The following is a 16,162-nucleotide window of genomic DNA, read 5'->3' as shown; positions in this document are numbered from 1 at the left end:
CTTAGCGCACGCACTCACACACATCCACACACACACCTGCACACACACGCACACACACACACACACACACACACAAGCTCTCACTAACCCGACCCATCACAGATTGACTTTCATATATATACTGTATAAAAACATACATGACACATATCGATGCCAAATCCGAGATGCTAGAAACACAGACAAGTATTCTGAAGATATGTCAACAAAGCAGTTCGGAACAGAGGAAAAGACGTAAGCGAGCGAATGTATGCAGGAAGGCTGTTCCAGTCACGAGGGGCTCTAACACAGAAAGCATATTTCCCAATTTCTCTCTTAACTCTAGGGACAATAAAGAAGACCTGTTCATTGTGACGAAGGCTATATTGTGACCTGTAAGGCGCTAAATATTGTGATAAATAATATGGATATTGAAAGTAAATACATTTAAAAATGAGCAGAAGCCAATGATATTGTCTTCTGTCTGAGGGTGCAAGCCAGGACAACTGTTCATACATCACACAATGATGTGTCCTATAGGGGCAGCGAAGGACGAATCGGCACAGGCTGTTGTATACCACATCGAGAGAATGTAGACAAATAGCAGTAGTGTTGGCATATATAATATCTGCATAGTCCAGAATAGGCAGCAACAACTGAGAGACTATCCTTTTTCTAACCTGAAAGGTAAAGCAGTCTATTGATTGATATAATGTTTTAAGACGAAAGCTAAGTTTGTTGTTAAGTGCGTGTACATGAGCTTTGAATGAAAGATCAGTTTCTAGCCAAACACTGAGATATTTAAATTTTTCTGTTGGCTCTAAAGGAGAAAAATCAAGAAAATGCAGATTAAGATTATTTCTATCTTTCTTCTTCTGGAAAAGCATACAATATGATTTTGATTTATTCAGCAGGAGTTTATTAAATGACAGCCACTGCTGTACAGAATCAAAGTCATGTTGTAAAGAATAATTTATTTCGGGAATATTTGGTTTGGAGCAATAAATAATTGTATCATCTGCATAAAGATGAATGTCACATTCTGAACAGCATAGTGGTAAGTCATTAATAAAAATGGAAAATAACAAAGGCCCAAGCGAAGAACCCTGAGGTATGCCTTTATCTACACCTGTAAAATTCGACTGACTGCCCCTGAAGGACACACACTGGCGGCGATGATGGAAATATGAGTTAAACCACAGTAGAGATGAACGGGAAAGGCCAATTGAATATAATTTATCCAGGAGCAGATAGTGATCAACTAAATCAAATGCTTTTGTAAGATCTAAGAAGATGGCACCAGTACACATATTGTTATTAAAACTAGAAAAAATATCATTTGTAAATTTCAAAAGAGCAGTGGTAGTAGAGAAGTGTTTCCTGAAACCTGACTGGCATTGAGAATGAGATAGTAAATTGTTATGAGAGAGATAGCTAGATAATTGATTAAAGATTATTTTCTCAAAAATTTTCACAATACTATTAATTATTGAGATAGGTCTATAATTGTTCATATTTTGGGTGTCCCCTCCTTTATGCAATGGAATGACTTTGGTACACTTCCATGCCAAAGGCACTACATGGGTTAGAAATGACAGATTGAAAAGCTCAGCCAATGGAGAGGATAGGACATGTGAAGAAAGTTTGATAAACTTACCCTCAATGCCGTCAGGGCCAGGTCCACTGCTAGAGGATAGCTTGCTAATGGCCAGCTGGACATCAGCTGAGCTAACCTGTCAGCTGAGCTAATGTCTTGTACCATTAAACACTGGGCTTTATAAAGGGAGTTTTATAAGTATATAAGTATATGGTATGCCATTTTTGGCTTTCGGGACCACATACACTTTTAGTAAGGATCCTACACAGTTTTATAAATGACACCCCTAATCAGCTGCAGCATCAGTTTTTAGAAATAACTGCCCCTCAGGGTACTTGTGGTGTCGGATTCTGACATTTAAATTGGCACAACACTGGCGACGCTAACAATATTTATAATTATTATTATTGTTTATTTACAGACTTGCCATGTGTATTCAGTTCTGAACACCTGGCCATTTTTGACCCACAAAAGATGATGTTTGGAGATGATGAAGAAGGCTATCGATGGTCTTTAGATGACGAGAAGGACAGAGAGAGCCTTTTGAACTTGAGAGATCAGTTCCAGCCCTTTCAAAATGTAGTCAGTCAAGTCAACAGTTGTTCCTGGGAGAAGGTCATCAGCGAGGAGCAATACTTCAAAGGAACGCTTTTCCGTTTCCCTCTGCGCAATGAGGCTTCTGAGATCTCAGATAACTTGTATGACTCCACAAAAGTTACACAGCTTTTTGACAGTTTCATTGCTGATGCAGACATCAGTCTTCTTTTCCTGAGAAATGTGTCATCCATTACTTTGAAGCATATTGACACCAATAGCTCCTGCAACAATAGGCTACAAGTTTCAGTGTCAAATAAATTTGAAACTGACCTTTCTCATGTCAAGCAGGAATCATTTGACAAAAAAACGTGTTTCAAAACAGTATCACACATTTTCCATCAAATGGAAGAAACAAAATCCCAGTGGCTTGTGACAACTTGCCTTCTGAAACACGGATATAAACCAGAGATTGACTTTCTAGCCAGTAAGCTGAGCTTCAACCCTCAAGTTGATGCAGCTTTTCGAATAGATGAAGACAGATCACTTTGCAATGGGCGACTAAGTTGCTTTCTGCCACTTCCAAATAATGAATCAAATGAAACTGGGCTTCCCATTCACATCAATGCTTGCTTTGGCCTGACAGATAATCGAAGGTTCATTAAGTGGCAAGAGGAGGATCAGAAGAACGACGAGTCTGCAAAGTGGAATGAGCTACTTATAAAAGATATTCTTCCTCATGTATATCTTATGATGATCCTGGATGCCATTCACTTATCCAGAAACTTGACCCTGCCTGCTACCACTGTGTACAATCTTTGGCCTGACCTATCCAAGACTGTACATAAAGACAGATGGCATGAAGTTGCAACAGATACTCTGAAGGGTCTAATTGAATGCAAGATCTTTCACCTTGCCAAAGATGAGAAAATCTGGGTGTCTCCCTCAGATGCGGTTTTTCCAGTTAACAATATATGTAGTGACACAATGTCTGCAGTGTCAAGATTATTGATTGCTGAAGGAGAGAACCTGGTCACAGTCCCAGAACATGTTTTGCAAGATGTTCGAAAAATCTTCCCTGAAAGTGATACCTTGACATGGGTGACTCCATCTTATGTTAGAGATGTCCTTCACAAAAGTAAGGCTGAAAACCTCAGTAAAGATGACAAATACTCTCTTCTTGAATTAGCTCTTAGTGATGAGAAGTACACAGAGCTACAAGGTCTTAAGCTTCTGCCTCTCAGTGATGGAACCTTCACTTCATTTAGCAATGAAGTGCAGAACACTGTTTTGATCGACAATGAAAAGTTTCCAAGGTAAGGTGTGATACAGTTGTCTATTTCCTACTTTACTTTTTTAGTGTATTTATATTATATTTTCAACATACTAATAATCTGTTTTTTCTTTGTTTAGAACATTGCTGCCATTTTGTAAAGAAAGATTTATACCCAACGATCTGAGCCATGTTTGCACTAAGCAACTAAGGAAACTAGCAACAGAGAGTAAGAAAACTGTTTCATATATTTTATTGAGAGTGCTTATGAAATATTTAATTAATATCATACATGTTTGTGAAATTTGGTCTTGACCATTTCACTTTTTTTCAGACATATACAACATAATCAGTTTGGATGCTAAACATGTAGTTGCACTCACCAAGAAGCACTTACCCATGGACTGGAAGGTGACCCAAGGTCATGTGACATGGAAAACAGCAAAGAGCTGGCTGGCTGAATTCTGGAAGTTTCTTAGCACTGAATTGATTGAGTTAAACAGCTTTATAGATGTGCCTTTAATACCACTTGAGCCACTGCAGAGTTCAGGCAATTCTGTACTGTTAGCAAGGTTGCAGAGTAACACAACTTTGATCTTTCAGTGTAGCACAGCATCAAGCTTGTCAGATCATGTTCAGAAATTGTTAGGAATGGTAGGGTGTACAGTCATAAAAAGAGATGTGTGTCTTAGACATCATGACATTGAGAGGTATGTTCTTCCTGCTTCACCAAGAAGTGTTCTACAAGTCTTTGTGAACTCACACAGCGATCAGGTCATCGAAGGCATTGCCTCTGCTTCATCACAGGAAAAAGAGGAGTTGAAAGTGTACCTCTCTTCTTTGGATTCTCTCTCAAATGCTGAAAAGATCCTGCTTTCCATGTTGCCAATCTTCAGAATGATGTCTGGGAAATATGTTGCAGTTCAATCAAAGCAAGCAGTTGTTTCAACCACCAAACCAGCCATTCCAAATGATCTGCCAATGCCTGAGACCATTGTACAGTGTGCAAATGAAGCTGATCGCAGACTTTTGACTCTTCTGAATATTGAACTCTTAGATGCCGCTAAGTTGGCTGTTTGTTTGGTTGACTCTATTGAGACAGCCTCTTTCAAAAAAGGTGAGGAACAGACAGTAATGACTTGGATATTGACTAATGGTAGCATTTTACTCTCACAAAGTGAGCAGCTTCTTGCGAAAACCAAACTTCTCAATTTTATTGAGACAACTCGGGGAGAAATCAAACAAGCCTCAAACGTTTTTGACCCAAGAAACAGGACATTTCAGGACATTTTCGAGGCAGATTTCTTTCCCCCACCTATTTACACAAAGACAGAGGAAATGCTTCAGAGTTTGCGGCGCCTTGGCCTAAGGACAGAGCAAAAACAAATATCAACAGAAAACATACTCCAAGTCATAAATCATACTGAAAAGCTTTTTGTCCACTCACCAGATAAGGCATTCAAAAAAGCACATACACTAGTTCGAGTCCTGAATGAGAATGATTTCCTTTCAAAATTCACCAAGGTGCAGATAGAAGAGCTGAAGCAAAGGCAGTGGGTGCCCTGTGAAAATCCAAAGTTCTTGAATGGAAGCATTTGTAGAAATCTCAAGAGAGGCCTGTATAAGCCAACTGAAGTAAGGGATTCAAAGTATTCTTCAGTTGTTGGATATGTAATGCCACTTACCTCTGAGCTAACAGGACATGTCTGCAAAAATCTTGGACTTTATGAGCCCCCTCCTGCTGAAAAAGTCTTGGAGAACCTCTCTGCACTGAGACCAATGGTCAACACAAATTCAGATTTTAAGTTTAAAACCGAGCTGCACAGTATTTACAAATTCATGCAAGACAACATGAGAAATTTCACAGATTTAATGGACACAAAAAGCATCCCCTGGATATGGAATAAAAGTGAGTTTGTCTGTCCAGGAGATATAGTTTTAGCATATCCACCTGAATTGGATCTAAGCCCCTACATCAAGAAAGTGCCTGAAGAGTTTTTGCAATATGAAAACCTGCTAACAAAATTTGGTGTGAAGAAAACACTGTCCGATGAAGAGATTGAAGACATACTCCATGACATAAAACAAAGAATTCACTGCAGGTATCCTCCTCATGGAGACTTGACAGAACTTAAAGTGTCAATTGCTATTCTTGACTGGATGCGAAAGAATGAGAAGCTTTTAAAGGACAGTACCCCTGTGCCTGTCATGGCACAAAGTCAAAACTTTACTCTGCAGTCTTTGTCCAAAACAGTCTTCTGTGACATCAGTGCTGAAGGACTTGATGATCTGAAACAAGACAATGAGGAGTTCTATGTCATTCATGAAGAAGTTCTACCCATCACTGCAAAGTGGTTGAAAGTCCCATCCTTAAGTACTCGCATCTTAAAACCACAGTTCATTCAAGCAGAGCAAGAGTCCTTTGGTATAGAACAGTGTGGACAATCTGAACCAATTACTCAAAGAATTAAAAACATTCTGAAAGAGTATGATGAAGAAAGTGACATTTTCAAAGAACTCCTACAAAATGCTGAGGATGCTGGGGCAACCACATGTAAATTCCTCCTTGACTTCAGAAAACACAAAGACCCCCCTGAAACTCTCTTTGATCATGGAATGGCTCTCTGCAATGGACCATGCCTTTGGATCTTCAACAATGAGCTTTTTTCACAAGAAGACTGGAGAAACATTGTCAAAGTTGGGTCAGCATCAAAGGAAAAAAAAGTCGAGATGATTGGAAAGTTTGGGCTTGGATTTAATGCTGTTTACCATGTGAGTGATATTCCTTCAATTTTGAGTGGGAAAACCCTTCTCATACTTGATCCAAATGTCACCCATTTGGAAAAGCACATTCTCAGCAAAGGAAACCCAGGAATTAAACTTGATCCATTCCAGGAACGACTGTTCAAAAGGTTTCCTGGACAGTTGAAATCTTATGAAGGAATTTTTGATTGTGATTTGTCAGTGCAAAACAGCAAGAAAGCTTACAATGGCACCTTGATTAAATTACCATTTCGCACTCAAGAGGAGGCCAACAAGTCAGAGATCAGTTCAAAGGTATATGATGAGGAGCGAATTAGGAGTTTTAAAAATCATTTGACTGACAACTCACAAACACACTTACTATTTCTGAAGAGCATTAAATCTATGTCCCTTCAAATTGTCCCTGAAAACGCATCGACTCCTCCATGGAATGATCAGATTCAGACTCCTCTAAAATTATACAGAAAAGACATGAATTCATTTACTGTCTCGAATAACACACGTCTACAAGAGGTCGAGAACACCTTAAGAAATAGTGATATCAAATGCCTCAACATTATTGATGTCAATAAAGCACACATTGTTAAAATGGTTCAGGATAACTCAGATAAATCCCTCACTCAGTACTGGCTTTTGTACTCATGTTTTGGGACGCATGATTCTTTGCAAATGTTCCAGAGAAGAACTGAACAAGAACATGTATTTTCATTTCCAATTGGAGGTATAGCTGTACCTTTGCATAGAGAGGCAAAAACTAATTCATGGTCTCCTGATGAAAGCCTGAAGCATGAAGGCCAGGCTTTTTGCTTTCTTCCTCTCTCAATTGAGACAGGTCTTCCAGTCCATGTCAATGGAACTTTTGCAGTCACATCTAATAGGAAAAGTCTATGGGAAAAAGGAGTGAAGTCTGAGTGGAACAAAGCTTTACTGAAAGATGCTGTAACCTCTGCTTATATCACTACACTGCTTGAGCTGAAAAAAATGGCCCAAAATGGACATATCCAGAACTATTCCTTCCATACATTTTGGCCTAACACAGAGAGAGTAAGCAAAGCATTTTTACCCATGGTTGAGTCTTTCTACTCAGCAGTTGTGCAGAATGCCAATGGCAAATCTCTGGAGCTGTTCAGCAATGGACATAATTGGTGTTCTATGGACAATGTGAGATTTCTGAATCCAAAAATTGAGGAGAGCCGAGTAAATGGAGACATTGCCATGAAAGTGTTCTTGAGCTTGGGAGCTTCATATTCCAGTGTTGTTTCAATCCCATCATGGGTAAGACAGAGTTTCATCGATTGTGGCTTTGAGCCAGAGATCAAACAAAGAACAATCAACTGGCCTGAGTTTTACAACATTATTTTTGAGAACTTGAGTTCTGTGGACACACACAGCAGAAATACTCTTGTGTTGAATGCCATTGATTTGAATGATCCAGCTGTTGATGACCTTCTGAAAAGCTACCCTTGTATTCCAACACAGAGTTGTAAGAAGCTTCAATTTATCAAGCGACTTGTGAATCATTCTGGCAAAATGGCTTGTTTGTATGAACTTAAGGAAGGACGCTTTCTTGAAGGAACAGAAAAAGACTTTATCTCACCAAAAAGGATTCAACGACTTTCAGATTTGGGAATGCTGAGTGACCACCTCCCTTTAGAGGACATAATAGAAAGAGCAGAGAAGATATCCAGTGTTTGGCAACAGGATAAATCTGAATATCGTAAACGTCTTCAGTGCCTTGTGGAGTCAATGAAAGACTCCTCAGAAGATGTGAATTCTCTGCACTGGCACACACTGTCTCAAATACCATTCCTTCCTGCCTTAGTTCCTTTAGTTCAGCAAAACAATAACACCACCATTCTTAAAAAACCCTCTGAAGTTTATAATGACAGTTGTCACAATTTAGTAAGCATGACAGAATTCACAGTTGATCATTCAAACCTTGAAATATACAATTATGATCCAGTTCTCCAAAAATTGAGAGTACGGACAAATCCACCAGTTGAGACGGTTCTTCAGCAGCTGTTAAAAGCACACCAACACTGCAATGCAATTAAAAAGATGGCTATCTTCAACATTGCCCAGTCCTGCTATGAATATCTCAACAATTACTTGTTGGAACAGAAAGATTCCAATCCCATTAGTGGTCATGCAAAATCATTTCCATTCATTTTTATTGAGGATCACTTTGTAAATGTAAGGTCAGTGGCCAGAAGTGAACAATTTGAGGAGAAACCATATCTCTATGTGCTTCCAGTCATCTTCTCCAAATTTGAGAGGCTCTGGGACTGCATTGGTGTCAACAGACAATTCACAAAAGAGCAATTTGTTGCTAAACTTGATGAAATTAAGGCTTTAAATGGATCTCAACCTCTATCCCTGTCAGATCTCCATAAGTGTGTTGCAATACTCATAAATGGGCTATACAAAATCAAAGAGGAAAAGCTTACAAACTGTCTCATACCTGATGAGAGAGGTGTGTTGACATCTTCTAAAGAGCTGAGATTTAATGACAGCCCATGGATGCCTGTCTCAGCTGGTGTCAAGCTCGCCCATGATCTGATACCTCGTTCTGTGGCCTGTCATTTTGGTGTAATGACAACAAGACACCATACTCTGAAGAATCATTTAGTCAGTGGATTTTCCCTTCATGCCAAAGAATTTGGACAAACTGAGAAACTAACTGTCCGAATAAAAAATATAATTGATGCATATCCATCTAAAAAGGATATTCTGAAAGAGCTCATTCAAAATGCTGATGATGCACAGGCAACAGAAATTCACTTTGTGTGGGACAAAAGAAAACATAAGACAGAAAAGATATTTGGAAAGAAATGGGAACTGGTTCAAGGCCCGGCTCTTTGCGTGTACAACAACAGAACATTTTCTGATGATGATCTGCAGGGGATTCAGCAGCTGGGGGAAGGAGGAAAACATGGAACTTTAGGCAGAACTGGAAAATATGGACTTGGCTTCAATTCTGTGTATCATCTGACAGATTGTCCATCTATCCTGACCGCTGACAAATGGCTCTGCATTTCTGATCCAAATCTAAAATATGTGGAAGGCATAACAAAACAGTCCCCAGGCTGCATGTTTTCAGTTGATGATGAATTTAAAAAGTCTTTTGAGGATGTTTATCATACCTTTCTTCCAGAAATGTTTCCACTCAATTCTGGAACCATGTTCAGGCTCCCTCTCAGGACAGAGAAAATGGCAGAAAAATCTGAAATATCTAGACACACAGTCACAGACCGTGACATGAAGGAACTTTACTATGCCTTGACTGAAGATCCCGAAGGACTAATTCTCTTCTTGAAACACATCACAAAAATACAGTTCTTGGAGATCAGTGACGATGGAAAGGGGAAAAAAAGTTATTTCCTTATTGAAAAGAAACACTCAGAGAAGAGCATGTTAAGCAAGGAAAACTTTCACAGACATGTTCGAGAATCCCTCATGTTAGGAACAGCAGAACCCTGCAAAACCATCTATGGCTTGCAAATCTCATCTGGAAATAAACAAAGTCAGTGGGTCATTGCAGAGTGCTTTAGCTTTTCAAAACAAAACTATGAGCAAATAAACAAGCAGGATCATTTTAAAGTTCCTCAAGCTGCTCTTGCTGCATGTTGGAAAAGCTCATTTAACCACACATTTACTGGCAGGGTATTTTGTTCTTTGCCATTACCTGGAGAAACTGGTTTACCAGTCCATATGAATGCAAATTTTGAAGTAGATTCTTCTAGAAGGGACTTGTGGAAAGAGGATGGTGATAGTCTGAAGACAGAGTGGAACCAGTCACTGAAAGTAAAAATTATTTCACCACTCTATGCTGATCTGCTATTACGTCTGTGTTCAGTCATGAAGGATACACCTACAGCTCTTGTATTCCTCAAGTCACAACTAGATACTTCTTGCCTTAAGTACTTTCCCAGCACTTCACAGAAAGTAGACAAAGTCTGGCATGAGATGATCCATGAGGTCTATAGATCAATCAGCCAACGTGATCTTCCAGTCATACCCACTGTACACACTGTTTCTGTTGAGTCATCACATCGCTCACTACAAAAATACACAGTTACCTGGTGCAGTCCATCGAAACAACATTCAGAAAATTGTCCATATTTTTCAACTGATGACAATGATGGATTTTTTGAAATTTTAGATGACATCGGCATGAAATTAGTGCCAAACACGAGTAAAATTAATGAAATAAAAGAGAATTTCAAATCATCTGGTGTGGATGTTACAGAAGTCAGCACTTCAACAGTGATAAATTTCTTGAAGCAAAGATCGTTGAATGATCCTTCCCAGACAACTGGTGGTTTGCCTTTGCCCATCAACCAGACATGGATCAAAGACAAAACAAGATGTTCAAAACTTCTGAGCTTCTGCTTGACAAATGCTGATGAGAAAAATGTTCATGACCTCAATGGGCTGCCTCTACTCCTCACAGAAGATCAGATGTTAAGAGTCTTTGAATCTAAATCCCCAAAGCTGATATCACAATTTAGCAGTCTTTTCCAAGGACATCAGGAAATGTTTGCAGACAGTTATGTCAATAGAAGTCATGTCCAAATTTTGCGTGAGGGAAAGTTTATTAAGGACTTATCAATTGACATAGCAGCAGCGTATTTGAAACCAGAACTTGCTCAACTCCTCAGTCAGTCATTACCTGATCAAAGGTGCCCGCTGTACAAAGCGCAGTCAGAGACGATCAAATGGCTAAAAACATTATGGAGCTTCTTTGAGGATCAAGAGCAAAGCTACCAAAATGAAAATCTGAATGTCTTCAGTGAGATAAAAAAGCATTTCAACAGCAGTCCTATCTTACCAGTAATCTGCCCCAGTCAAAATAACACACATTTCTTACAAACAATGGGGAACGTATCAAAAGTGATTCAGTATCAAGATGAAAAAATAGCATCCATTCTCCTTAAACTGGGGTTCATGAAATTAGACTTCAGCTTTTTCATGGATCTCAAACTTGAGTTCCGTCTCAAGTATATGAATCCAGAACTCCTGCAAACAGCAGACAGCAGTGCTGTTTTGGGGCAGGTTTGTGATGTACCTCATTCACAGTTTGAGGAGCTGTCAAAAGATGAATGTGTAGATCTGCAACGCTTCTTACAACAAGGGATCAGAGATTCCAATAACAAGAGTCAACATGTGGGTATGCTCAAGTCCTTGCCCCTATTTGAGTCAATAACTGGAAAACGGGAAAGGATTGATTTACACAGAATGGTATTTATACTGAATTCTGTGCATTACAATGATTTTCCAAGCTTGTATCAGGTTGAAGAATGTGACAGTATATTCCTCAAGTACACCTGGGTGAACCAAGAATTGGCAGAACATCTAAACATTAAGATTCTAAATGACTTGGAGTTCTGTGTACAGTTTATCCTTCCTTCTGTGCACATGATGACAGAGGCCAAGCTTCTTGATTTAATGCGTTTTTTAGTAGAACTTGGACCAGTGGACCCCAGAACTGTCTCTGCATTGAGAGACGTCCGATTTATTAGAGACATCCATGGCTCTCTTCAGGTGGCTTCATACTTCTATGATGACAGTGTATCCCTTTACAGTGCAATGCTTCCAAAAGAGAGATTTGTGCCAGAAAAGTTTTGGGACAATTTCCAAGGTAAACAAACTAAAGCACATCGTCTCTTAAAGGACCTTGGATCGAAACATGAAGTGTCTGATGAGGAAATCATTCAGTTTGCAAAACAAATTGAATATGAAACTACAGGCAACACTCCTCTAGATGTTCTTAAGAAAAGATCAAAACTTTTGCTCAAGACTGTTTTGTTCATGGGTAATGACAAAAATTCAAATTTACTAAAAAGAATTGCTAACATTAAATTCATCTTCCCAGTGCAAATTCACCAAACACTTTGTGATTATCACAAGGCATTTGCTCAAGAGAGGGAGGTTGTTGCAATAAGTGGATCATTGATTGACAGAGACAATGATCACCATTATCTGATATGGACATCTATGCCAATTCTACCTTCAGAACTCTGCTCTTCACATCTCATAAGGAAAATGACAGATGTCGGAGCCTTGGAGACGCCACCCCCTGGACAAATAGCTGCTAATTTGAAAAACATCTGTATATCTCAGTGCCACAGTGACAGATTGTTGGAAACAAGAGAAAAAGTATTTGGCAAATCATACGCATACCTGCAGTCAATAAATTTTGATGCCTCTCTGTTCTCAGACCTCCCCATTATCTTGGTGGAAAAAGGGACAAAACTTGTGAAGGCCAAACAGACAGCACTTGTGCTACATGATGCACTTGAGTTTAGGCCTTATTTGTACCGCATTCCATCAAACTATACGAAATTTGAAGATTTCTTTAAGAAGATCTGTGTAAAGGAGAGGCCCACCGTCAATCAATATATCACTGTTCTTCAAGAAATCTATTCTGATAGTTCTGACAAAGACAGCCTTCAGGCAAACCAGCAGATAACTGTGAAGCGTGTTGTACAACAGCTGTTTTGCCTGCTGAAAGAGGAACAGAACAAAACCTCTTTCCAAAATGACCCACTTTATCTTCCATCAACAGATGGAAGACTCTATGAATCCATCACTTTGTTTTTCAACGACACAGTCTTCCAGCCTGCAAGACTTGAGGGTCCTTTGGAAACCAAGTTGAAACTGCTGGAAAAATTAAACTGCTGTCATCTTGGAAATGATCACTATGAACATCAAACATTGTTGCAGTTCCTTCCTCAGCAAGTTCGCCCCAAACTTCTCTCGGATGTAGTTTCTGAAAATCTGGAGGGAGCAAGTGTCCAATATTGTGATGAAGGGGAATGTGAATTTAGTGGCTGGTTTGACAAACACTTGTCTTCTGCTGCATTTATTCATGGACTAGTCTGTCTTATCAGAGAAGACAGCAAAGGTGGGGTTTCACAGTCTGAAGCTGTAGGAAAGTGTGAAGAAATCTTTTCCAAGATTCAGATTATCTGTTGCAAAACTCTTCAGACTGAACTTCTGTTAAACCATGAGCCACTTGAAGGTAGTAAGGCTGAGACAGATGTTTATGTGGAAAAACAGCAAGATAGATGCAGTTTCTACTTGAAACACAGTAATGACATGGTCCCCAAAGTAGTAAATGAAGTTAATATGTGTCTTACTAAAGAAATCAATGCTCTTCTAAAGAACTGTCTGACCACCTCAAGCTTTCCAGTCCTTGGGCAACTTCTGCTGTGTGATAACATGGAGGATGTTGAGAAAACCTTGGCAAAACATGGCATTCATAACAGTGGCCACGAGGAAGGACACAATGCCTTACCGAAACCTGGATGTCTCATACCTGAAGAATGGCATGACTGCCTTGATATGAACTTCCTCAACAACTTTGAAAGTGGAGAGTATGTTGGCTTCAGCAAGGACGAATCCAGTGAATATTTCTATGCCATTATTATCAACCGACTGGATGATCCACTGGGACAAATGAGACAATTTCCTGCCAGATATAAAATACAAGTTGGTAGTGATGACTTCATTGAAGTAAGCTCTCTTGACCTTTACCAATTTAAACGGGAAAAGAAGGCAACTGTGTCAACAGGGTCCACTTGTACAGATATAGAACGTCTTTTGACATCCAAGCCTCCACCCAAAAGAGTCTTTCCAGGGACATTTGAAGAGATCAGAAAAGAAATTGACCAAAGCTTAAATGAAATCTGGAATATGTCAAGTGAGGACAAAAAAAAAGCCCTTAAACGTCTCTACCTCCAGTGGCATCCAGACAAAAACCCAGACAATAAAGAACTTGCCAATGAGGCTTTCAAATACCTGCAAAACAGAATTGAGGAACTACAACAAGGGAAAACTGCACATAGCACATCCTCAACCTGGAGAGACTTTCGAGATTTCTATGACACGTGGAACACAGAGGCACGAAGCCACAGGAGGGGACGCGAGAGGTTCCATCAGAACTACTCTAGAAGACACTATAACTTTTGGTCATACCACAGAGAAACACCAAGGCCAAACACAGGAGAGGCAAAGCGCTGGTATGAACAGGCTCAATGTGACATCAGAGCAGCTCACAATAACACTGGAGGAGATTGCTCAGAGTGGTGTCTGTTTAAGGTGCATCAGGCTGTGGAAAAAGCCCTGATAGCAGCAATGTACAGGAGAAGTGGAGAGCATCCCAACAACAGCTCAATAACTAGCCTTGCTCAGCAGGTGTCCCATTACAGCCCACAGTTGACTTCTTTACCAAACACTGTGAGGCAACTGACTGAACTTGGTGTTGATGGCAAAAAAACTCAGTATCCGAACTATCACCCATTTCCTCACATTCCAAACAAGCAGTTCAGCTTCGATAATGCTAGAAGTGCACTGGATATTGCAACAAAGCTTTTAGAAAAAATAGAAGAATACATTTCTTGAAGTAGCTTAAAATTACAGACTATGTTCCTCTGAGACAATCATGAGGATCTTTTCAAGTAACAATGCTGATCTTTTTATCTGTTTAGTACTGCTACCATGCAGAGTTCTTAACTCTTTGTAATCATGTTTTGATAATTCTAAGTCTGCTTCTCTTCTTGCTTACTGTTATATTTAGCATTTATATTATTGTATACTGGACATTCTTGTAGCAAACAGTAGAGCAATGCTGATGTAATGGGTTTGATTCCCAGGGAAAGCATTACATTAATGTATTTCTTGAATGCAATGTAAGTTACTTTAGATAAACATGTCTGCAAAATGTGCAATATAATTGACATTAGAATTAAAATTTCAATGTAAATCATTTAAAAGCATGTTTTTTATTAAGAAATATTAACAGAAGTCCAAAGCTGTGTCAACCAAATATGAAAATATTTAAGGTAATGCTGTGAAATGAAATGCATTACACATTTTATGTCTGGATCCTGCTTTTGGCATCAGGCGGTCCTTTGCCCATTGATGAGAAAATAATTGACATTACAAAAAATAAAACAACACAAATATTATTAAATGTGACATTAAAAAGTGTAAAAGTCACTTGTATTTATAAAGTAACTGTGTCCAACGGCGACACCCGCAGGTGAAGTTACAACGGGAGGCGTCTCTCTTGCCTTCTCTGAGCTCCATTGACTTAAAGTCACCCTGTAGTCAATAATTTTATCCCTTAAAAATCATCTTTTATCACCCAAATTACATATTTAAAAAAGTTTTCCTTGAAAACTAAAAGTCTTCATGCCTTAAAATAGCTTGAATGTAACTCGAATGTAACCCTTCCCTCATTTAGTATACGCGGTTCTATAAATATGCAAATGAGCCCCGCCTCCACTCACTCACAGCTCAGAGATCCACTCGTTGACGATCACACGTTGATCTGATTGGTTACAAGGTAGTTTGTGACGTCAGAAACTTTAAAGATTTATAAAACAACACAGACATATAAACAACATTAAAACCTGGATTTTCACCACAGGCTGTGAAGCGTGCAGTGGTTTTAGTCGGGGGTAATTGATAATGAATGGGGGAAAGTCACATGAGAGGGGGCTATGCCTCCATTGCACTTTGATTGGATATGATCGGTTATGATTGGGTATGATTGGTTCATGCAATAAATCCTGCCTCTTGTTTTCATGGGCGTTCTCGAATCGACCTGAATGAAGACAATGATGCCTTTAATGGGAAGACTAATTAAAAAGTTAGTAAACAACTCAGCCACTCAGATATCACCGTATTATTTCATGTCAAAATCAAACTTGAAATAGCCTGAAAACAGTGGCGGCTCTAGTATTTTTTTCTTGGGCATTCAAATTGAACTGAAACTAAAAACACAGGGACTTAAATACACAGGCAATACTTTTCTCTTTATTTTTTCATCATTAGGCTAGTTAGGGCGAACAAAGTGCAAGACTTTATATTCAAATCTATATTATTTTCCGTTTATAATGTGAGTGAATGTTCAAAAAGAGGGTAGTTACTCATGGATTACAAGAGCAGATTACAAGAGGACAATATCTCATTTATCTTCTGAACTATTCAGAGATGTGTCTGAAGTCTGC

The 16,162-nt window shown here is 39.1% G+C and overlaps 1 protein-coding gene across 1 annotated transcript in view; it reads left to right on the top strand.

The window, feature by feature from the left end:
• The window catches only part of LOC311298303 (sacsin-like), a 41,180-nt gene extending 25,699 nt beyond the window's left edge, over positions 1–15,481 (top strand). Inside the window, exons 6-8 of the mRNA XM_084421111.1 lie at positions 1,995–3,423; positions 3,521–3,609; positions 3,715–15,481. Of these exons, the coding sequence (XP_084277237.1) occupies positions 1,995–3,423; positions 3,521–3,609; positions 3,715–14,549 (12,353 nt within the window). The 3' untranslated portion in view covers positions 14,550–15,481. The remainder of the gene's footprint in view (positions 1–1,994; positions 3,424–3,520; positions 3,610–3,714) is intronic.
• Positions 15,482–16,162: the final 681 nt, after the last annotated feature.

This window comes from Rutilus rutilus (genome assembly GCF_951802725.1).
Source record: "Rutilus rutilus genome assembly, chromosome: 10".
Taxonomy (NCBI): domain Eukaryota; kingdom Metazoa; phylum Chordata; class Actinopteri; order Cypriniformes; family Leuciscidae; genus Rutilus; species Rutilus rutilus.
Note: the sequence above shows the minus strand (reverse complement) of the source record. Positions and strands in the feature narration are given on the sequence as shown.